Here is a 25,261-nt window from a genome sequence, read left to right on the forward strand (position 1 = left end):
CTGTTGCCTGCCAACCAAGCTGATTCTGTCTGGAAATGGCAACCAACCTTGGTTCTGGCAGTTTCTGGCTCTCCCTACTCTCCCATTGGCTAAGCCGCCTGTCACACTGCTTAGTAGAGGACAGAAATAAAGTCTTCCCTCAATTGGCTGAGGGAGGAGGAGGGAAAAAGCCAGAGAGATAGCTCCTTTCTATCCTCCTCTGGAAAGGAAACAACCAGAGACAGAGAAAAAATGCCACCATGTATCAGCAGACGGAATAAAGAGAGAAAGATAAGGAGGGAAAGTGAGAGACAGAGTGAGACTGAAGTCCTGTGCTTAATGCTAACAACCTTATCAGAGTGTTGGTCTGAAAGCTATCACTAAAGGCCTCTGAGGGAGAACTCATTGCAATTAGTCCTGACTAGGTCTGCCAGTTTCAGGTTAGTGGGAAATTCCTGGAGATTTTGTTGTGGACTTTGAGGAGTGCATATGAGTTAGGGCTTCAGAATGGGGTCAGACCCAGGTTCTTGCTGTGAAAGCTGACTGGGTTATTTCGGACCAGCCAGCCTGCCTTATAAAGTTGTTGTTCAGATCAAAGGTCGGGGGGGGGGAGAGAAGAATGACATAAAATACTTTGGTCCCCCCCACTGTGGAGAAAGACTTTCCTTTTCCTATGTAGATGCTGCAGGGAGGGGGGAGGTGATGGAAAGCTGAAGTTAGAGGGACAGATAAAGGGAAGGAGATGGGATTGCCAACACCAGGTTAGAAAATTCCTGGAGATTTAAAGGGTGGAGCCTGGAGAGGGTGGGGTTTGAGGAGAGGTGGGACCTTGGACAAGTACAATGACATACACTGAACCCTCCAAACCAGCCATTTCCTCCTGGGGAACCATTGTTGCCAATCTCTAAGTGAGGGCTAGAAATCATGCAGAATTACATCTGCTCTCCAGATGGCCTAAATCAGCTCCCCTTGAGGTGAGGGGGGAGTGAATGCCTTCACTTGGGTGGGTGGGAAGACAGCAAGTTTGGGGGGCACTCGCCCAGAGCCTATTTCTAGAGCCCATTGTATTTTTCTCCACAACAAGCCTTATTCCTAGAATATAATAACTCCTGTATGGTGGTGGCCAAATGGAGTGCTCCCACTGGCTGATGGGTGCACTCAACAAACCATTGGCCCATCATGCATCAGTCACCACCTCTGGGTTCCCATTGGCTGACTCCCCTGTCTCCTGCCTACTGCAGGCTTCCACTTACTGCAGGCCCCAAAACACTGATCAAACTGCCAAAACTACCTCTGAAACAAACACATCTCCAATGATTCTCTGTGTCCTCTCCATCAACCAGTGTCAGAAAGGGCTGCCACTCTACTACCGCTCACGAAGTGTTTCCTCAGAGGTCATGGCCCACTGGGAAAGCTGCTACTCAGAGGCTGTTGCTAGGCAACAAAACAGTTATTTTCTTCAGGGGGACAGAGATCTATTGTCTGGAGTTCATTTGTGAACCCAGGAGATCTTCAGGCTCCACTTGGAGTTTGGCTACCCTAGGCCTGGCAGCACTCTCTGGGTAACTTGATGCCACCTGACTGGCATGACTTAACTAGCTCTGGCTGCTTCCTCCTGTTTAGCAGAAGCCCCCCTATGACAGCCAGAGTGACTTAGCAGTTGCCAACTCCAGGTTGGGAAATCCCTGGAGATTTGAGGGGTGGAGCCTGGAGAGGATGGGTTTGAGGAAGGGTGGGACTTCAGACAAGTACAATGCCATAGACTCCACCCTCCAAATCAGCCATTTCCTCCTGGGCAACCATTGTTGCCAATCTCTAGATAAAGACTGGAGATCACTCAGAATTACAATTGCCCTCCAGATAGCAGAGATCAACTTCCCTGGAGGGGGGGGGGAGTGAATGCCTTGACTTGGGTGGGTGGGAAGACAACAAGGGTGGGGGGCGCTCATCCAGAGCCTTTTTCTAGAGCCAGTTATATTTTTCTTCACAACAGGCCTTATTTCTAGTAATTAATAATTTCCCCCCATCAAGTTGCAACCGACTTATGGCAATCCCAGGAACAAGTCATAATGTATACATATCTGGAGCATGAAACTTAAATAACATTTGTGGAATATGACAACTAGTTTCCTGCATTTGAAGCATGCATAGAGCTCCTGCATAAGGCTTGTTGCAGTATGCTTAGAACTATACATGGTCAGCCAAGAGCTAGCAAGGGACATGGAGTTAAATGACTTTATTGAGTTCTATGTTACTACCTTCCAAGCAGGAGTAGATATGGGCTTAATAAATATATATGATGGCAGCCATTGCCCCCCCAGGCGGAATAACGAGGCAGACACAAGGTTGGGTTAAAGGGCCACTTTATTAACTCAACGGCAAGGGCAAAATATGGGGACAGGTCAAGCCAGGGGTCAACCGGACCACCTCCATGACCTGAAACTGGGCGAGCCCCCAAAGCCCCGGGTGTGAGCCAACTCAACGGCTCAGACCCGGCCGGCCCGGCACCTTGATCACCGCTCACCTGAGCTCCGCCATCCCCACAGACAGCAGCCTGGGATGCGGACGCTCACACGTGCCGGGATCATCGGACTCCCTGGAGCCAACCTTGGGCCGTACAGCTTGCGGTTCCCCAGGACAGTCAGCGCCAAATGGCGCGATGCTACGGGAGCTCACCAATCCCCAAAACATAATGCCAACCACAAACTGCCAGTGACCAACCTAAATAACGGCACCGCCTAACCAATTGCCAACACCACATATCAGCAGTGCAGGGTAGGCAAAAACACCCCCGGAAATGGCCAATCCTCCGAGGGCGAAAAATTCCTACCCGGCCCCAAAATTAGGCGACCAGCCTCTGCCTGTACTGCATAAAGGGCGGGCGGGCGGGCCGAGAGCTATTTTCCACTGCGTTTGAGGGGGCGGGAGCAGCCTTTTAAGGCTGCTCCTCACCCCCTCCCATCCAGAATATCCCATTGCCTCTCATCCGCGCGGGGAAGCAATGGGCGGCCCCCAGCCTCAGCAGTCTATGGACTGCCCGGCTGGGAAGGGGCCGAATTGCCCCCCCAGGCGGAATAACGAGGCAGACACAAGGTTGGGTTAAAGGGCCACTTTATTAACTCAACGGCAAGGGCAAAACATGGGGACAGGTCAAGCCAGGGGTCAACCGGACCACCTCCATGACCTGAAACTGGGCGAGCCCCCAAAGCCCCGGGTGTGAGCCAACTCAACGGCTCAGACCCGGCCGGCCCGGCACCTTGATCACCGCTCACCTGAGCTCCGCCATCCCCACAGACAGCAGCCTGGGATGCGGACGCTCACACGTGCCGGGATCATCGGACTCCCTGGAGCCAACCTTGGGCCGTACAGCTTGCGGTTCCCCAGGACAGTCAGCGCCAAATGGCGCGATGCTACGGGAGCTCACCAATCCCCAAAACATAATGCCAACCACAAACTGCCAAGGACAGCGCCAAGCCTCTGCTTAGGCCGCTGAACCCCACACTATAAAACGCGCAGCAGCCCTTGCCGTAAGTCAGACAAGAACAACTCATTGCCCTTTTCTGACAAGTGTACCCCGTCACTCCGATATAGTTCTGGCAGACTGGATAGAATCAAAGGATGGGGGACATACTCCCCAAGCCCGCCGAGCAGGGCCTTGCGCACCGCCCGGTTGGCTTTTATTCTGGCGCGCTCCAAACCTTCCGGGTCCCACGCCGTCCGCCAAACGCGGCGCGGCAACATGGCAGACCACAAGAGCAGAACGCCCGGCCACCGCCTCCTTATCAATGCCAAATCCGCCTGGGCCTGAATGGAAAGGGCCTTGCCCTTAATCAGACCCAAGTCGTTCTCCCCCAGATGGATTACAATAATTTGCGGAGGAGGGCCAACCCGCTCCTTGAATAGCAGAGGCAGGAGCCCAGGCCACCTCATTCCCCGGCGGCCAAGCCAGGTGATTACCGCTCTGTCACTAAGGCCCAGCTGTGAGCCGATCGACGTCCGACGGGCCTGGTGTGCCGCCCAAAAGACAATGCTGTGGCCGCATATAAGGATCCTCCTCCTCTCATCGCCAGCCACAGCCCCTAGAAGAGAAAAACTATTAGAACTGAAAACCAAACAACCCTTAACATTTCTTAGCCCAAGTTAAACAATATTGAGGGGGAAGCCAAAGAAAACCGGCCCTATGGCCTCAAAGGCCTGACATAAGTTCGATAGGCTCCTGACTTCCACCGCCCGACCCGACGGATATCGTCCCCCCCGTATCCCAGCGCTGCGGCTGTAGAAGCCGCACCGATTCTAAAAGAATGGGTACCAAATTTTTGGCCACCAAGGCCCAGACGTTGCAATGCACGGCTGGTGACGGCCCAAAATTGGTACTTGGTCAAGGGAGCCCCGTCGGCATGGCGAAAAAGAGGGCCATCCGATCTGCCGCGCAACTCAAGGTAAAGCTTCATTGCCGCGACCGGGCATAACTCCCCTTCCGAACAAGACCCAATCTTAACCGTGCAGCCATGCTGCTTCTGGTCAGTCTTGGAACGGCGGACTCTAAACTCCACCCGGTCACTGGATAACGAAACATCCCTGAACTGCAGGGCCCTTGCAGAACCATCGTTACGTGAAAGGGTGACCAACTCGGATACCCTGAAGGCCCCGAAAAAGGCAGTCAATGAGGCGCCATGAAAGAGTGCCTCCTCGTAAGCAGACCCGCAAACCAGAGCCCAGGAAGCACGAAGCCCCCGCAGGATGGATGGCGAAATGGGCTGCCTCCCATCAGCCCTAGGGCCGGCTTCCCGGGACCAACCTTCAAACACCTTCTGGATGCGAAAGTCCTTGGTGACATCGCGGTGCCCCCTGGCCTTACTGATAAAAGCAAGGGCTGCCATCTGGCCTCGAATGGACCTAACTGACAAACCTCGTTGTTTCTGATGCACACAGAATTGCAACAGCTGGTCGACAGGAATCGGCCACACTTCCTGTAATCCTGCCCCCCTTCTAAACGACAAAAACTGGCTAGCCGCCCGGTCATACGACCTTTTAGTGCTGGGCGCTATGGCCAGCTGTATCGCCCGGCTCACTTCTTTCCTCCAATCTGCCATAACTCTGCCGGGATGCGCTCGGGCAAAAGGTCGGCCTCCGGGGCTAATTGACGGAAACGGTCCATCTGTTGGCGAGACAGAGCGTCCGCCACCCCGTTACAAATGCCAGGAACGTGCTTAGCCAAAAACAGTATATTTAACTTTAAACAACGCAAGGTAAATACTCTAACAAGGCGCATCACCGCCGGAGACTTAGAGGTTAATCTATTGACAACATGGACAACGGCCATGTTGTCACACCAGAAGTGAACCGTGCAATTGGCCAGGGTGTCGCCCCAAAGAAACACGGCAACAACAATAGGAAAAAACTCCAGGAAGGTAAGGTTCCGACACAACTCGGTGCCCAACCAGTCCTGTGGCCAATGCTCGGCACACCAGTGCCCCCTAAAATAAACTCCAAAGCCAATGGAACCGGCAGCGTCAGAAACTATCTGCAACTCAGCTTCGAGCTGCATGTCCCTGCGCCAAAAGGAAATGCCATTAAAATCCTGCAAGAATGTCTCCCATACTACCAGGTCCTCACGCATCTCTCTAGTGACTCGGGTAAAATGATGGGGCAAGCGCAGCTCAACCATACCGTCACAAAAGTGCCGTAAGAAGGCCCTGCCTGGAGCCACCACTTTACAGGCAAAATTCAAGTGGCCAACAAGCTGCTGTAACTCCAATAAGGTGACCTTGCACTTGACCAAGACGGCTCGAATCCGGACTAAGAGACTAAGGCGCTTATCCTCGGGCAGCCTGGAGAACTGGCGCACCGTGTCAAGCTCGATGCCCAGGAAAGTCAAAACCGTGGCCGGACCCTCAGTCTTCTCAGGAGCCAACGGTACCCCTAGCTCCTTGGCCAAATCCTCAAAAGCCGCTAACAAGAACAAACATTGGCCCGCCCCCGCGGGGCCCACAAAAAGAAAATCGTCCAAATAATGAACGGTATCCCGGATTCCAGTCCTAAACTGTAAGGCCCATTCCAAAAAGGAACTAAAACACTCAAACGCCGAACAAGAAACTGAACACCCCATGGGAAGGGCCCTATCAACATAATAACTTCCTTCAAAGGCAAAGCCCAGTAAATCAAAGTCGCCAGGGTGAACTGGGAGGAGGCGAAAGGCCGATTTTATATCACACTTAGCCAGTTCCGCACCGGGCCCACACCGCCGTACTATCTGAACCGCCCGGTCAAATGAAGTATATTTAACAGAGCACAATTCCGGTGGGATGGCATCATTCACAGATCGCCCCCTGGGGTAAGAAAGATGGTGAATCAACTGGTATTCACCTGCTGCTTTCTTGGGTACAACTCCCAGGGGGGACACGCGCAAATTCGGCAAGGGAGGGGACTTAAACGGGCCTAACACGCGGCCCTCTGCACATTCCTTACTAATCTTTTTCCGGACAATACTCTCCAAACCCTTAACTGAACGCAAATTGGAGGAAAAAACTGGAGTACGAGGGCCCTCGTATGGGATTCTAAATCCCACCGAGAACCCCTCAGCAAGGTAACGTGCGTCCTCCCTACGAGGGTAACATTCCAACAACTGCCTAAGAGCCCTCAGACGAATGGGGCTGGGGCCCTTTTGGAGGGTGTTGCCCGGCCCCGCCGCCTGTCCGCTTGATGGGCCAGCGCTGCTTAGATCTGGTGCAAGCCGTGAAGGCGTGAGGGCCCGCACAAACCGGGCACTCATGTTTGTATTTACAGGCCTTTCTGGAGCACGAACCTTGGGAGGTGAACTCCCAGCAAAGCAGCCGTGGTTGAACCGACTGCCCCGCGGTTGCGCGGGCACCAGAAAAGGATGTTACTGACGACTTCTGCACCAAATGACCACTGTCGGATCGCTCACCCACGTTTGGTTTAGCAGGCGCCATGAGTTGCAGCCAAAGCTGCTGATTAATTTGATTCCATTGAAGGAAAGGATTAACAGCCGCGCGCATGCGGAACTGCTCATCATACTGGAGCCACGCCCCGCCAGCAAAGTCGTTATAAGCACGATATATAATATCGCAATACTGAAACAAAGGGGCTGCTCTCCAAGGCTGGGCCCTAGCAATGACGCCCGCATAAATAAGAAAACCGGGCAACCAATTTGCCCACGTTCTGTCAACCTTACGACGCTTGAGCTTCTCTTTATCCTTCTCGTCAAGCTCATCCTTCGATTTTTTCTCAAGTTCTCTGTACAACAGGCTGAATACATCTACGTATTCGCCTTTCAAGATTTTTTCCCTGGTCGCAGCGGTGAGGTGGTCACCCAAAGGCATAGCCGGGTCACCAAAAGGCACAGCATGAAAATCCAGCGAACCGTAAGGGATAGGAGGGTGAGGAGGAAACCCCCAAATGGCGCCCTGTTGCCCGGGCCACGGTAAAGACGTGGACTGGGCTTGTTGCCATCCCCAAGGTGGCACACATGCTGCCGGCCCATGGCCGCCTAAGCCAAGACTGCCTCCAAAACCTTCACTTCCTGGCGCCGCCCCCCATATAAGGCCTGAACTAACAGGCGTGGGCACTGCTGAAGCAGCACCCACCTGAGGCAGTGAGCTGGGAACCAATTGACCCCCAACAGGTGGCACAGCCCCCAAATAAGTAGCCGCTGCACCTTGGGCTCCTCCCAATGGCCTGGAAACTGAAGCTACATTGGTACCCAACGGGCCCCACGGCCATGCCGTTCCCTGCTGTGGCATGGGAAACTTACCTTCCCCAACAGGAGGCATCACCACCACAGCGTCAGGCTCCTCGCTCTGCTCCTCTTCGTGCAGGACTCCCTCCTTGGACACGCCACTGGTTCCTTCGGCTTCCTGCAACACAGAAAGGCGAGCCAGCACCTCCTTCTGAAAGGAGATGGTGGCCGCTCTACCGGATCCTAATAATCCTGAGACCCTACGAGAAGGGCCCGCCACGCCCCTTGCTTCCTCCAAGGCTGCTAGCTGGGACATGATGGCTTGCCTTGTTTGCGCCTCCTCACCCTCTTCCAGCGGGGGCGCCTCGGGGGTGGGCCTCTTGGCCGGTCGCTTGGCGGGCTGTTTGCCCTTTTTATTGCCCTGTCCCTTCCTAGGGGCCATAGTTATGAAACTCTTCTACTTAAGTTATAGCTTTCCCACACAGAAGCCCACTGGCCAAGCCCGTCCAATGGCACCAGGCCTCCAGAAAATTATGGTCAGTAGGGAAGGAACCTGGACCAAACGCACTGGCAGAGCTGCCAGCAAGAGACCAACTAAGGCCTCAGACACAAACCACCCACCACAAAGACCACTGGCCCACAAGCCCCTTCTGTGGCAAACAGAATGAGAGAGGAGAGGAGGGGGGGGGGCGCAAACGCCCCAAACAAACCAGGGTGGAGGGAGATTAACTAGGCCACCCGCGGCTCCGCCCGCGCACCCCCAAATCCTCAAAGGGCTGGGCAAAAAGGAACGCTGTCGCCGCTAACGCCCTTCGCCCCAACCAAGTAGAACCCGACGCGGCCGCCGCCAAAGCCCACGGCCCGGCGGACGGCACCCGGCCTCACAAGGCCTAACAGCGGCGCGGGAGGGGAGGGAGGGGTGAAACCCCCGAACGAACGCGCCGCTCGCAGCCTCACGCCGCCGAAAGCACCCGAACACGGCCGCAACGACGCCTCGACGAACGGCTGCGTCACGCAGACGCTCCAGCCGCACCGACTCGGCCTCCACTCCGGCCGCAACGCTCTCACAAGGCCCGCGACGAAAACAGCCACGTAAGTGCCTGCCCGGGCCGAGAGCTATTTTCCACTGCGTTTGAGGGGGCGGGAGCAGCCTTTTAAGGCTGCTCCTCACCCCCTCCCATCCAGAATATCCCATTGCCTCTCATCCGCGCGGGGAAGCAATGGGCGGCCCCCAGCCTCAGCAGTCTATGGACTGCCCGGCTGGGAAGGGGCCGAATTGTAAGAGAGGTAAGACAAGCACTTTAAATATTTAATAATTTTGGTACAAAAAGATTAAACACTATTAACTTGAAATTATTTTGTTGCTGTACTTGGAAAGTGAATATTTCATTCTGGACCTACTAAGACCTTTGCTTATAACGTTGTAAATTATATAGTTTGAGACAGATTTTTGCAACATCTCAAAGGGATACTAAGAGTTTAATAATGCACTGATTTGTTTTAAGCCAGTCAGCCTGTTACATGGCAGGTAGTTAAAGATACACAAGGGGTCACCCAACTAGAGATGCCATGATCTATACATAGGAGTTTGTGGGATAATGTGTATCAGATATCTACTTTTTGAAATTTTAGTGTGAATAAATGAAATACGGGGGAAGTTGAATTCATGAACCCTGGGGCTGTGACTGAAGAACCATTTCAGCAAACATGTATAATGCAGTTACAACAATGTCACTAAATTGTTTAGTGCATGATGCTGATGCAAAATAACCAACATCATTTAATTACCTTTTTTGTTTCATCTGAATAATATACCATAGTACAAAACTGATTTGTTGTGTAGCCACTTCAGATATGATGGGTCTTCTAGGCAGAAAATGCATACTGTAAACAAACTTCCTAAATACACAGAATGAAATTTCAGTTCCTTTGAAGTACAAATCCATTACAAATCTTGGCAATTCCCAAGAGGGTTCTTTTAGTGACCTTTCTGAATACGACTCTAACACAAAGCAACTTCTGAGCAAGCAAATTGGAGGGTGACAGGATGCAGTAAGTGGGTCTACTCATATAAGGAAGAGATAACAGGTGGAACAGAATGGCTCTGTAACATACCAGTGCTCAAAGTGACTACTCCACTCTTCTGGGAGATTATGGTGCAGCTGAATTACCCTTTAAATGAAAAGCAAATGTTTAAAAGCCAGTATAGCAGTATGCAAACAGCTCCAAGGGACATGGTCTACTGGCATTTTTTTTTTTTGGCAACCCCCCCCCCCCCCCCACTGGCATTTAAAATCATTTAGACAGATGGGACAGAAGTGTCTAATAAAATGTGACATTTCATTTTATTATCTGTATTTGTTAAATGAATTCTTATGATCCATCATATTGCCATCAGTACTGTGAAACATTCCAATGCTGACAGGCAGCTGTTAATATCAGGCCAAGATAATTTCCACAGGTCAAAATAAGGAACAGAGTGCAGATAATTATTAATTACAAACCGTGTAACTAGGTTCTCTGTGTGCAGGCAGAGAACATGCCTTGAAAATGTGCCAAAAAGTCCCAGCATTTAGGATGACTCCATTCTTGTAAATAGCAAACTCCTTATTTAACCAGACTACTATTTAAAACTAATCCATAATACTGCTGATACATATATAAATATAGCAATTGAAGTTACAATGCCATCCAATTACTAAACATTGAAATGGTTGTTTGAAAAGTTTTAACTCCATAAAGCACAAGGTTATTAGCGTTTTCATAGCCAAAAGAAAAAAGAGAAACAACACTAGACTTCTTGTAGCCTGCTAAAAAAGGCAAAGCTAAGCCTATGAAAGAGCTGAAAAGATTTCACAGCTCCTATAAAAATAATCACATTATCACTGATTCTTCTTGCATGACTCTCCACAATACAAAATGAGAGAGCCAGTGTGATGCAGGTCACATTTGACTTGAACCAGGAAGATTGTGGTTCAAAATCTTTCTTAGCTGTGGGTTCATTGGATATTCTTGATCAAGTCTCTCAGGATAACAGAATTGTCGGGAGGGGAAAAATGCCATCTTAGCCATTTTCCAACTCCTTGAAAGAAGAGTGGAATATACAAATATGAGAAGTTTGAAAAAGGAATGTGGGAAAAAGAAAATAAGAGTAAAAAGAAAGGCTGGGGTACTAAGGAGTGCAAGTAGTGTTGTGCTGAAGGAAGGCAGCTTCCTTACCTCCCCCTCTCCCTGTACACTTTTATGACCCCCCCCCCCCCCCAAACTGTGCTCCTCTCAGTTGGTGGACTCCCAGGAACAGTGGGAGTCAATAGTGGGAAGGGAAAATTGGCAGAAATCATCCTCTCCTTCTCTGTAAATGAAAATGCCAGTGTCTTAGAGAAACTGTGCTGTTTCATTGATGGAATGTCACCTCCAAGCTTTTGTAGGGTCTCATAACTTTGTGGATTTGTATGACAAGCATAATCACCCTGGAGATCTGGACTAAGGAGATTTCTGGGCCTAAGCAGATTTATGGAGGGAAATTGCTTGCTGGATTGAAAATCAAAAGCATGTTCAGATGTGCACCCAACTATACCTCTGAGTGAGAGTCCACAAGTCCTATGACAAAAGATATGTTTAGCCTGGATAAAGCTGGGTATGTCTAGCTTGGAGGTGACCATCTTCAAGTAATTGAAGGGCTGTCATACAGAGGATGGTATGAAGCTGTTTTCTGTTGTCCCAGAAGGTTGGACCAGAACCAATAAGTTGAAATTAAATCTAAAGAGTTTTCAGCTAAACATTAGGAAGGACTTCCTGACAGGGACATTCCTCAGTGGAACTCTAAAAACTTCAGTTCCCCAAATAATCCTATGAAAAATAAGGTCCAATGGAATCTGCTATTGTGCAGACCAATAGGTTGCCAAATCCCTCTGCCACTTTTGTGGGGGACTGTTTTCTTGTGCATGCAAAGTGTGCACAGTGCAATGATGTCAGTGACATCATTGCACCAGGGACATTGCACCAGATGTAAGCCGAATTGCTCTCAAGAGAGGTTTGGGGAATTAGTTTGGTGGGCAATTAAGGTTTCAGTGAGATCCAGGACCTGTGTATACAGGAGATGTCTCCCAGGAAAATCACCCAGTAATGAGGAGATGTTGACTAAAGCTTATGATATTTATTGTAAAATAAAGGCAAGCATACAAGGAAATGAAATCATTCAGCATACATACAAACCTAAGAAAATAGCATGAAATAGACAGAGGTAACACATGGTTAGACAAACAGGGCGATACAATTACCTATCATAGTCTTCAAGGAAGGCTTCAATGGTGACTAAAAAGGAATGGGGGAAGGAGAATTGGCCAGCGAATCTCCTGATGAGGACCTTAAACTGATCAGGTTTTGGGGGTGTATCTAAACAGCAAGGTAGGGGTACTGTCAGATGCACACCTGAGGACCATTGGGTTAGACCTCTCCCAAGATTTTTCTAGTTGGTGACAAGGGTCCTTCCCTTTCACTTGTGTGAGCTTATTCTTCGTAACTTTTAACTCTGCTGAGACTAAAATGCAATTGAATTTTGAGAAAGCTATTCTACTGTAGGCTCCATGGCTTTCTAGGGGGGAATTAATACTCCAATGTTGTGACTTGCACATCAGGGTGACCTACTACAGATGGGCATATGGGCACCCCATTCCTGAATTACTCAGAGTTTCCCAAGGCATTGTTCCAAGTCAGCACACTGTCTTAACAGGAAAGACTTAAATACAATCATAAGAGCAGGCTTGATATGGATTTTGGAAGGCTTCTGAGAAATCAATCCATTGTCTTACTCTAAGAGTACTTGTCCCCCCCATCCCCATCCCACATAAGAGGACATGCTTGCCTGCAACCTTTCTCTCTGTGAAGTGTGAAATTCCAGTGGACTATAAAACTCTTTTATGCTTTTTTTCTAAAGTAGTGCTTCCTTGGAAGATGTAGCTTACTGCCATCTATGGCCATTCTCTTGATCTATCACCTTGGTTGCCAAGGGAACATTGGTCTGTGATATCAGGCACCAATTTGGTCAAAACCCCCAGGATGGGCCCTAGTGTAACACCAATCACATTTTTGTAAGGTCTGAGAAACCTCACAATTCCTATGATCAGCCCATAGACCCTTCCAACAAAGGGTATAAAAATGGATCTTCTCCCATTGGGTGGCTCCAAATAACCCACTGTCACTGAGTCAGGCATGCAGGCTGTTCTGATTCAACCTGAGGAATTTTCTACTTCTGAACAGTAATTACGACTCTATAAAATACTTTAAAAGGAGCCCCGTGGCACAGAGTGATAAAGCTGCAGTACTGCAGTCTGAACTCTCTGCTCACAACCTGAGTTCGATCCTGGCAGAAGCTGGGTTCAGGTAGCTGTCTCAAGGTTCACTTAGCCTTCCATTCTTCCGCGGTTGGCAAAATGAGTACCCAGCTTGCTGCGGGGGGGGTGGGGGGGAGTGTAGATGACTGGGAAAGGCAATGTAAAAAAGTCTGCCGTGAAAACGTCATGATGCAACATCACCCCAGAGTTGGAAATGACTGGTGCTTGCACAGGGGACTACCTTTACCTTTTAAAATACTTTAAATGTTTCTGAATTCACCTCTTTTCTGTAGCCTTGATTGACTGTGATATTTTATTACTGTGGTGTGTGTATTTTCTTATCATTCAAATAAAACAAATATTTTTACTTTAGTTGGCCTCAGTTATTGAGAGTTCTTCTCTTGAAATTTACCTTGTTATACAGTTTTCCAGGATCCCTCTTTACCCTTTTGCCAGCCTGGTTTCTTATTAATTCCCCATCCCAATAAGACAGGTAGGGCAATGAAAAAAAAATGGGGATCTTTTACCATATAAGGAACAAAAGTTTGTCACAGACTAAGAACATAAGAGAAGCCATGTTGGATCAGGCCAATGGCCCATCCATTCCAACACTCTGTGTCACACAGAGGCCAAAACCCCCCAAAAACCAAGGTGCTATCAGGAGGTCTATCAGTGGGGCCAGGACACTAGAAGCCCACTAGAAGACTACAGTTTAATCACCTATTATCTCATTATGGCAAAATCTGATTTTAAAAAAAATAATGTCACAACTCTAACCCAAGAAAGTAAAAACTTGATCAGGATGTTCTGAACACTTAATTGCAAGCTGTGGTCAGGCTATACTTTCCTACATAAAGCTAGCTGTTAAGTGCTTCATCCTTGAATCAGTCATGGTTGGATTAGGTAGCAATCATACCATTTACCAGTTATTTAAGAGCTAAATTTAGAACAAGGAGCAGCATATTATTAGACTTTTAATAAGAAACTAAATTGAAATCAGCCTATCCAGTGGCTGAATATAGGCAAAGATGCTTTCTGATGGAAGGATGGATGAGTGAAACTGAGGAGAACCATAAGGTACTACTTAATTTGCACCCAAATATAATAAGTTGATACATCATCTTTGGTGACACCAGTTTTACCAGTTCCAAACATGTTCTTTTTTTGCTTAAAAAGGGAAACAGGCCAAGATATGCAGAAAACAGGAAATTAGAGATGAAATGAATTTAATATCCAAAACATTCCCCTTGACTATTTTGATGTCAACTATTTCCCAGACCGTCTTCTGCAAAAGTAAGCCCTTTTCTGACTTTACATCCACAAGTACTGGGAGTTTCCCAGCTACACATAGATCCAGGCAGTATACATGGTCACCATGTTGTCTGAACAGTGGTAACATTCATATTTTCAAGCATGTTTGGTGTATATGAATTGACCATAGGAGTTTTCAGGATTCTGTACTGCACATACTGGAACTGTATTTGTATGCAAAACGCACGTACTCCCCAGTTCATGCAACATGACATCATGGGTAGCATAAATCAGGACATATAATCTGAAATGTGCTTTTGGTTTCAAATCTTTTCTAAATATGAGGCAACGGTGTTATCGTAAGAGCTCCTGTGCCGGTGAACTTCTAGATGGCCCAGCAAACAGTCAGTCCTGGAACCTAACACCAGCATTGCCACTTTGCCACTGCATATTACCGTGTTCAACTGAGCAGTATGTAGCAAGAGCCAGTGAATGAGGCCTAGCTTCATTCCTTTGCAGCTCTGTCCTCACTATGCTCCATCAAGCTAACAGCAGAATAACATGTCAAATGAATTCCTGAGACAGCTGTGCTGTCTGCAGAAGCCAGAACAGTCACTCATCAGCAATCAGAAGGAAAATTCCATGGAGCGAACCTCAGCACCATCTGAGTTAGGGCTGGCTATGAGCAGGGCAAGTCAATAATTCGCACAGAAATGTCATTTTCATTCCTCATCGCCAGCATTTTAGATGTCACAGTTTAATCACCCTGCTTTTCTTTCTGACATGCTTCAAAATTGTTCACATTTTCTTTTTCCAGCAGGAGGTTGGAATTGAAACTACTTGTTCCCCTTCCCCTTCTTGGTTTGACTTAGAAGGGGGAAAGCGAGACAGTCTTCCTAATTATAGGAATTTTGCTTTCTTTGTAAACTGGGATTACAAGATCACAATTCAAAATGTCACCCCCCCAAAAAACAAAAAACAACCCCAAACCCTACAACAATACTGTGAACTGATTATATCTTTCTGGGGGAACATCTTGCCATGATGGAACCTTCGTTTGTAACTGCTGAACTGCCCTATAATTAAGACTGTTGCTTCCTTTTCTTCACATGTTACTATGAGATGCAGAACAACTGAGATACTCATTTTTATGATTTTTTTTAAAAAACTCTTTTGCACAGGCATCACCAAGCTAGAAAATGAAACTGACATTATTGTCCAGCAATTTAAAACAAAACAAAGTTTGATGCAGCACTCTGGGCCTCAGGTTGCCAACTCTGTCTTGGGAAATTCCTGCAGATTTGGGGGCAGAGCCTGGGAAGGGCAGAGTTTGAGGAGGAAGCTTGGTCCATCAGAGGTAAAAGCAGTTATGTGCCTCAGTTGGCAGGTTATGGAGATGCAGGCATCAGCTTAACCTGCTGCTTCAGTCAGATCTTGGTATCAGTAGTAATTCTGAATGTTGGGGTTGTGGTGAGATATCTGCACCCCTATCCCTTTGAGCATCCCTCCCTCCCAATGTGACAATGATTTCCATATGCAAAACAGAAGGACTGGCTTTCAGAGCTCCAGAAACAGGAAAATAATTGTTCAGCTCTAGAAAATTTAGCTTGGAGGAATTCTTTGGTATCCTTGTCCTGAAGGAGCTCATTATGATACTACAGACAAGAACTAATTGCCTGCACTGTTCAGATGCATGCTGCTACAGACATGCCCCCAAACCAAATGCTCGTGCTCTTAAAATGTATATGTATGCAAGCAAATCTACTACTGATGAATACTAGATCAATATTGGAAATGACATATTTGAAGAGCTGGAGTTATAAAAATAAGAGATTGTGTGTTTCTCGTAGTTTCAGCACACATGAGAAGGTCATAGTACTAGTCTGGATGTACAAACCAATCATTTTCATTGTCCATGCCGACTACAAACAATGGTTCTCAGAAGAATGAACTGGAGAATTCCCATAGCAACCCTTGCACCAAAAGACAAAAATGCAACCTGATACCCAGTTTCCATTCATGAAACAATTTCTACAAAATGGGGGTTGTGATTCTTGCGATTAAGGGGCAACAACCCTGAAAACATACATTCAACCTGAAGGTAAATATTGCTTCAAATGTTATTTTTCTTTCTTTCTTTCTTGAACTACTGCATTGTAATGTAATTTCTTCCAAAACAGTGAAGCCAATTTTGTATATTGAGAAACTCTTGTGGGTTTTTTTAGTGTTAAGATTTCTGGCTCTGCCTGAATATTTAGGCAAACGGAGCCAAATGCAGTAGGTGGTTTGGATTCTTAAAGACCTGTTAGCCCTTTGGCCCAACATATGCAATCATACCCTCAAACAGGCCTCGGATTCAGTGGGAGCTCACAAGAGCACAGCTCCTGAACCTTTCTGAGAGTTCCACCTCCTTGTCCATTGAATAGTATGTGCAGCTGCATAACAATCTCTGGATGAGCTCCATGACCTATTTTTCTACAAAATGACCCCTGCCCTCAAACTACAAAAAATGAGTATCAGCATGGAAATGAGGAGTCCACCCCAAATCCCTTTTCATAGTATTTCTCAAGTGTAACTAACAAGCAGAGCTTTTTTTGAGCAGGAACGCACAGGAATGCAGTTCCGGCTGACTTGGTGTTAGGGAATGTGGCCTAATATGCAAATGAGTTCCTGCTGGGCTTTTTCTACAAAAAAAGGCCTGTTAACAAGCATGAACAAATGGTTTGACTGAAGGAACCAATTTGGCACCAAGCCCAGAGAGGGATAAATCACTGGAAAAGGAAGGCCATAGGCTCATGAAGGTCTGTAATGTAGGTGTTGGAATCAGCAAGGCCAATGAACTACTACGCATTTTTATAGTTTTCCATGGAGAAGCTGTCCAAGACATATTTCACCATTGGTGGAGGGGGACTCCCTTATTGTTAAATAGCAGTAGAGAAGAGTAGAAGTCCAGTAGCACCTTAAACTAACAGAATTTGTGGAAGTGTATGAGCTTTCATGAGTCACTGCTCACTTCTTCAGATACAACTAGAATGAGGCGGTTCATTGTACACATTATTATTTAAAGGAGTATCTGGTCTGGCAGCTTCCTATGCTATTGGTTATGCATATAAATGGAAAACTAAAGGTGCAGGGGATAGTCATAGCAGGTACTCTTTAACCTTGCTTCTATATTAAACAATATATACTGTCGTTCAGGGGTGGCCAACGGTAGCTCTCCAGATGTTTTTTGCCTACAACTCCCATCAGCCTCAGCCAGCATGGCCAATGGCTGGGGCTGATGGGAGTTGTAGGCAAAAAACATCTGGAAAGCTACTGTTGGCCACCCCTGCTATTGTTGAACACAGTGAGTTGGATCCAGCAGCTTGTGAGCTGAGCTCTGATTACAGAATAAAGCTCTCCTCTTCTCACTTTAACCCACTGTGTGCCCCAAAAGCAGAGCCTGAATTTCAAGGAAATCACAGGAACAGCACTGGTTGTGAAATACTAGATCTTGGGAGCATCCAATGAAGTTGATGGGCAATAAGGTTTAGGATGGACAAAAGCGCTTGTTCGCTCAACAATCAATTAAATTATGGAATTCACCATCAGTAGACATTCTGATGGCCATTAACATAAATGTCTTTAAAACCCTGGTTGAGTTTCCCACCACAGTTGCACTTTCGGTGCCAAACTGTCACCTAAGTTACCACTTACAGTTAGCTTTCTGTAAACAAGCAAACAAAAGCACAAAACAAATCCAGAAATCTATGCATTTTGCCACTGAGATACTTTTTACCCCAGTTCCACTAAACATTTAAAAATACCCCATGAGTTCATTAGGAATTAAAATACTTGGATTGGTCCTTGCCAAGTGATAACAGCACACATTGGTAATGAGACAGGAAAACTAGGTTTCAGTTCAGTCCTGGCGGATGCATTGTCTTGAGATTCATTATCAACTGCAATTCAGTAGTCTAATCTCCCTTTGAAATTCTTTTGTAAGAACACTGTGACTCTGAGGTCAGCAACTGAATGTTGTGGTTTCTAATGTCAGACTTATGTCCATTTATTCTTTGCATCCTCCTGAACTGAATTGTGGATAGAACTGCATCCTCCTGGACTGAATCCGAGATGGAATTGAGACCTAGGTGTCCAGTCTCATTACCAACGCTGGTATTCCATACTTACTACCCCTCTGCATATCACACCTAATCCAATCAAGCCCACTATTCACCAGCTATTGTCATTCAGCAACTAAAATCATCTTTATAACGTTTGTATCTCCAGTGTCTCATGTTACATTTTATGGCATGCATAAAATGACATTTATGTCAGATCCAGCCCTTGTAACAAATGAGTGTTATAGAAATGGAAAGCTGATGACCATTATATAGTAAACTGTATACAGCTGTTCACTTCATATATACATTTACTTTTTTGATTAATTTTTGGAATTGCCACAGTAAAATCCACTTGATTTTTTTTTTTGTAATTTTGTAACCAAAAATGTAAATCTTAAAAAGTATGTGGAAGTGGAACCCCCATAGCAAAACATTCATGCGTCTCAGCTTGTTTTATACTGAAGTGCTGCTGGCCATTACAGAGGCTTGAGCATAATAAGAAGGTAAAAATGTCTTCTTTTCATACCCTTCTAGCTAACAGGAGCTGCTTGATATCTATTAATTCCAGCTTTCAATGTGCACTTGAAATATCAACATGAGCAAGTGTGTCTCATCCATCTCTGAACTGATATATTCACCTTTATGGCAAATACTACTGCTGAAAACAGATGAAATGATGGGGAAAGCATCATCATCATCATGGAAGGCCGTGATAACTGTGAAATATCTATTTGCAGAAAACAGTAGCTCTAGGAGGCGGAAATGCATATAGGAAAAGCACTTCCTTTCTGCAACACAACAGCCTCAGTCTGACTCACTTCTCCCTGCAGTTACTATTATATTACTACTATTACCTAGTACTACTACTATTATTATTTGGACTTGTTTAATTGCCCATCCCAGCCAAGGCCAGACTCTGGGCGATCTACAATAGAATAAAACAATAAAAAAATCAATAAAACTCCAATTAAGGCATTTCAAAAAGTTAAGCCAATAAACCTCTAAAAGCCCATGATGGCATTCCACTCGTTAAATTCTCCTTCTGAACTGTCAGAGCTTTGGGACAGAGTAAAATTTCTGAAGGGGATGGACAAAAAAGAAGGGAGTCTGTCCTTAATCAAAGGCCTCTTGGCTTAAAACAAACAAAGTCCTTGGCAACATCTATGCATGCAGTAAGTTGTGAAGCACCTAAATCCCCTATGCATGCATGAAAAAGCTTAGTGCATCTGGAAAGATGGAGGAGTACACACTATAGCTTGAGGTCTCCTGGATTACTCAGTGGGGATGGCCCAATCTGTATTGTGAGGACTGGGGAAAAATCAAGAAGATTCTTCCAAACAAAAAAGTGTGGCATATTAGAGAGCCTCCTTCCCTCCTACAATGGTAAGTAAATCCACTGGGTTTAATCTGTTCAGGTACTGGAAAATCTACAGAACCAGATGGATTCAGAAGTAGAATTACTCAGTGAAGTATTTGCCAGCAGCCTCACATTTGTAGAGCACTACAAGGTCAATGAAGCCAGAAACTCACAAACCTGCTGATCAGCAGGATCTGGATACCATTCAGTTAAGAGTCAGATAATCCCTTAGCCACAATCAAGCAACAAACGGCCACCCAGTTAGAGAAGGAGACAAGGACCCCTTTATAAGGCCAAACCTAGGGCAGGTGCAAGCAGATAGATGCAGGAACTGATGGTGGCAATCAGGGATTTTTTAAAAGCAGGAACACTGTTCCGGCTGGCTTGGTGTCAGGGGGTATGGCATAATATGCAAATGAGTTCCTGCTGGGCTTTTTCTAAAAAAAAGCCTTGCTTTTACTGCTTTGGGAGTAAATACAGTTGTTCACTGTTATAGAAGAAAACAAAACATGACAGATGCAGAGAATGTCATGATGAAGGCTTTGGTAGGGTGCAGTGCCTTTTCTTTTGTGAGATATGCTTGGAGAGCGGACTTTGTGTAGTAGGACTTTTCTGCTTCTTCCTCCCAACACAGTGATCCCCCCCACAACACTGTTCTTGGGAAGGTCAGCAGATTATCATGAACAGCACAGAAGGCGAAGTTGGGATCTTCAGTGGGAGAGAGGAGGGAATTGGCAGAAATCATTGCTCCCACTTCTGAAGACTGGAAGAGCCCTTCTGTCATTGTAATACAAAGGCTGGATGCAAGCCAAGACATCTCTGTACCTTTCTTGTATGGTTCAAGGCTTGCCATCTTTTCTCTTTGAGCTCTACATACAAATGCACACAGCACTTCATCCCCAGTCTCAGGGGCTTCAGTATTCAGGCTTGACTCATACAGACACTGTGCTTGTTTTTAAAATAAGAATGATAAAAGGAGAAGCTATATTGTTCAAGCACATACATGCTACAATATTATAACAAACTGTGGGAGATTGTGCAGTACAAGTGGCAAGCAGATACACAATAACCACCTGGAATAATCTCACATCTGTCTTAGAATCACTGTTTCTCTCTTCCTTTCATACATGAACACTTTAAAATGCTGGCCTACAGTTATCTAAACAAACAGGTAGACCTTAATGACATGCCTATAATGGCTACACTGTTAAGAAGGCACTTGAAATGTGTGAGTTGAGGCCAAAGGAAAAGCAAATATTGACACCTAAAACAGTTTAAATGTATATCTAGGCAAAGTAGGTAACAAATTGTCACAAAGACAATTCATAAAGTACATACATCACATCATATAGAGAAAGGTTAGTGGCAGTTTGATGACAAAAAACCTTCACTCCACCTTACAATAACACTATAAATCAATCAGGAAAACAAGAATGAGCTGTATAATTTATGCATGAATATTAGGAGGAGGAAATTACAGAACAAGTAATAAAGGGATGCGAAAGAGCTTCACGTTTGTGGTTACTAATGAGATGCTGCCTCCCATAATTTACAGCTTTGTTAAATAATGAAAGCAGAGATGTGAATTTAAAAAGATATAAAACAAGGCACACAAGTTTCAAATAAAGATTTGGTCTGAGCCAGTGTCTTTCTTGAAGTAATGAATATAAAGGATACTTACCTTCTGATACAAGTACCCACTGACAACAATATGCTGCACAGGAGGTTGGGAATGGCACTTTGGTTACCTTGCAATAGAGCTGGAATGGCAATGTACTCAATCTACATGATAGATCCAAATGGGCAGCTGTGTTAGTCTGAAGTAGTAGAACAAAATAGGAGCCAAGCTGCAGCTTTAAGACCAACTTTGTTTTATTCAAAACGTAAGCCTTCTTACGTTTATCTGATGAAGTGTGCTTAGAGCACACAAAAGTTTACGTTCTGAATACAACTAAGTTGGTCTTAAAAGTGTGACTTGACTCCTATTTTGTTCAATCTACATGAATTCAATTAATATCAAGTAGCCTCCAGCCTATGCCAGAGGGCTGCATCCTGTGTTTTTAGGACAGCTGTAAACAGATCCAACCATTTTAATAGATTAATGAAGACACAGTTGACCAACTGATATCAAATTATTGAAGTTCTACATAAACTCTGTTTTGAAATGCTGAATGATGCTTAAGGTAATTTAGAATTCAATCTGCAAAAGGAGCTACTGGGAATTTTTCATATTTTCTTTTTGATCCTTCAGTTGCTTAACACACCAGGACCAAAACAGCTGGCCAAAATTAAACCACTGTTCTCTTAAGCTCACAGTACACCAATTAAAATTTTTCATCATTATTAATCAAAGTGCTGATTAATCTAATGAAATAAATTAAAGCTTCCAGCACCAGTCTTTTACGATTAATACAGAATAGGATCCTTCAGAAAGCAAGCACTTATCAAAAGGACAGCTCTGCATGTATGGTGTGTATACACATAGCTATGTCTTCTTGAATAAAGACTGAGAGTGAACTTGTGTACTGGTTTCAGACTAGTTCATGTGGAATCAGCAGTTACCAACATCCAGATTCTATCTGGCTTCACTGTTATGCATCCACTTGTACAGAAATTTTCACTTGAATTTTGGCAGAAAGTTTTATAAATCCTCAAGGACTGCTAAATGCATCAATCAAAATAAGGTACACAAATTCCTATTTAACATTTTAATATTAAAACTGAGCTATTTTCACATATTTAAAATATTTTTATATCCAAATTACATAGTATTTCAGAACACAAATATAAGCAGAATACTGTTGAAAATCAAACCAGATCTCGATCTCTCTGTTTACCGTGATTCAAAATATGGTCTGGAACAGTGGAATACCTGAGATTTAAATATCTTTGTTTCCATATATTGCTAAAACTTAGTACTTATATGGAATAAATGCATTTGACTTCCTGTTCAGGAAATTTCTTTGGTTGGCAAAAACAACATTTCAGAAGATGTCATTCTTCTTTGAGTAAGTCAAGGCTGTTCTTCAGGGTTTCCTTCCAAACAAATGTCTGTTGTTTGAGATGTCAAAAAGGATTCCCAGGTAGCAAGGCACTTAAAAGAAAAGGGATACATAGGTTAAAGGTTTATAAACTTAAAGGCTATTTTAAGACAGCCATTTTGAAGCTTTTTGGTCTCTTCTTAGCTGTGAGTTAAGACATTTCACATACGTTCCATTCTGAAGTTCTTTCTGAGGACTTTACCAATTGTTTTTGAAAACTTCCTTGTTCCAAAGTTTTTCCCTGAGGTGACATAACACACACACTGCCTACCATTTAAAAATTTGTCACTCTTAAACTCCTGCCCTCTTTCTGCATTCCCTATGCAGAGCTCCTCTCCAGCAATAAATTAACTACAGAGGCTGCTGGGAGTTCTGGAGTGCATTTCTTTTAAGAGCAGACTCTCCCTTTCCCGCTTTCAAGTTTTAAACATGCTAGAAATGTTTATTCTCACCTTGTTTCAGCAATGAGGCAGCAATAAAGAAAAGACAAAGAGGGTTATGTTAGCAGTGTGAAAGTGCCCACAGAGAAGCTTCAATGTGCAAGTAATAATTTATGTAGGATAGTGAGATTTCACTAACACTTATAAAAGCAGAACTTTATGTCTGTTAACTCACAGGGGTGACTAGGAGCCACCAGATTTCTTTACAAAAGCAAATGCATCCTGTTGCCTAGTTTATAATCTAATAAAGCTGAAAAGGTAGGATAGTGGTTACCACAGTGGTTACACTCCAGGTTAACACAGTTTTTGGCAAGTGTGCCAGAAAACCAAGCATGAAGTAGTGTCACTCCAGTATGTACTTCAAGACATAGGATCAACCTCCACTTGGGATAATTTTGTTCCTTCAACTGTAATTAACTCACAAATATGTCAATGAAATTCTCAACACAAGCATTTTAGGTCCCTTTTATACCGGCTCTTCAAACTCACTTTGGCTTCTGAAGGCCATTTTTTTAAAGTTTCACATACCTAAGAACAAAGTACAGCAACAACAAGGAACAGATCAAAACAGATTTCGGAAAACCCAGATTAAAGTTTCATGAACTGTGGGTGGACAGAATTTCTCATTAAGGTGCATGAAACCATGCAAAAAATCTATTAACCTTCAGAAGCCAAAGTAGGATAAAAACCCTGTATGAAAGGGTACCCTGAAACACAACCTGCATGCTATTTTTCCGAAGAGAACATGGGTCCAATTCAAATTAACTAGTTGCTATGTCCTCTCCCCCCCTTATTGTGTATTCAAAATCTAACTATATATGCCGACTGCTTATTGAAGTTACCTCTAGAAATACTGTATTTATTTATTTATAGGCTGTTTCTCACTGAGACTTTACACTGAAAAACCCATGTTAACTAGTACCATGATGACCAGTGTCAATAAAGTACAATGAAAGGTGCATACTCTTAGAAAGGAATTCTGAAATCCAGGACACCTTTCCCTGGAAAAGGCATTGAATGCTTGCCCCTTCATTACCCCACCTGATTTATCCAAAGGTGAAATCTCGGGGGAATAGAATATTTGGCACTTCACCAACAATCCTGCACCACCTCTCCCCACCCTAAATTCTACTGCTTTGAAATTTAAGAAACACAGTTCCTGGCCATTTACACCCTGATTTGTTCAAGTAAACTGCCTACTTTGCTTCATATAATGTTGGTCTCATGACAGCTCACAAGCCAGTAAAGCAAACCCCAACATCAGTACAAGAAAATTCACTGAAACAGCAGCAAAGATGAGGCTCACAGCACTGCACAGATTAAAGAGACTGAGGTTCTTACAGTGCAAAAGAGTAGGCAACAAACACATGTATGCAGAGAAGACATTCCACAGAAGAGGTGTCCATATCAAGGTCCACAGAAGAGGTGTCCATATCAAGCACACACTGCTTCTGCTGGATAGAGGCCCTGCCTCCATTGTGGGAAAAGAGAGTTTTAGATCCTTAGTTATGCAGAACGGCATAAATCTTTTCAGCTCTTACATGCCAGATGCCTGGAATTTATCCAGACCTGCCTAGAATAACTTATTTGGCCTCTTTCAAAAACAATTCACACAGTACAATTGTAGGTGTACACCCAAGTTTTAAGAACACACGTGAAAAAATAAAGTGTGAATGCAAGAAATGTCATCCAAGTCTTGTTCAGTTCCCTGAATGGGATCTCTGACTGGCTGTGCCTCCCTTTGGAGAGTACATTTGGTGGCAAGCCCAGATCTGCTGCAATGTAATAACTACAGGCCCTCATTCTTCTATGCCAAGGTAAGCAATCTTGTGCCTTCTGGCAAAGAAACCGTGAGTACTAAATTGATGCAGAGTAAAGGGAGCAAAGCCATTTCACAACGGTCATATTAAGTTTACTTTATTTCCTCTCCTGGTTGCCTGTTCCAGAGAAAGGTTACTTTAGAAGAGAGAAAATAGGAAGTGCTAAATAAAGAGGAGCTCCAGAAGGAGCATAAAATGAGTCGTGAGCTACAGTTGCTGCCAACTGATCTCAGGGCAA

The 25,261-nt window shown here is 45.1% G+C and overlaps 1 protein-coding gene across 1 annotated transcript in view; it reads right to left on the reverse strand.

Annotated features, from left to right (window-relative positions):
• Positions 1-22,415: 22,415 nt before the first annotated feature.
• SNX7 (sorting nexin 7) overlaps positions 22,416-25,261 on the reverse strand; it is a 57,683-nt gene continuing 54,837 nt past the window's right edge. Inside the window, exon 9 of the mRNA XM_060232209.1 lies at positions 22,416-22,816. Coding sequence (XP_060088192.1) covers positions 22,736-22,816 — 81 coding nt within the window. The 3' untranslated portion in view covers positions 22,416-22,735. The remainder of the gene's footprint in view (positions 22,817-25,261) is intronic.

This window comes from Heteronotia binoei, chromosome 2, assembly GCF_032191835.1.
Source record: "Heteronotia binoei isolate CCM8104 ecotype False Entrance Well chromosome 2, APGP_CSIRO_Hbin_v1, whole genome shotgun sequence".
Classification (NCBI taxonomy): Eukaryota; Metazoa; Chordata; class Lepidosauria; order Squamata; family Gekkonidae; genus Heteronotia; species Heteronotia binoei.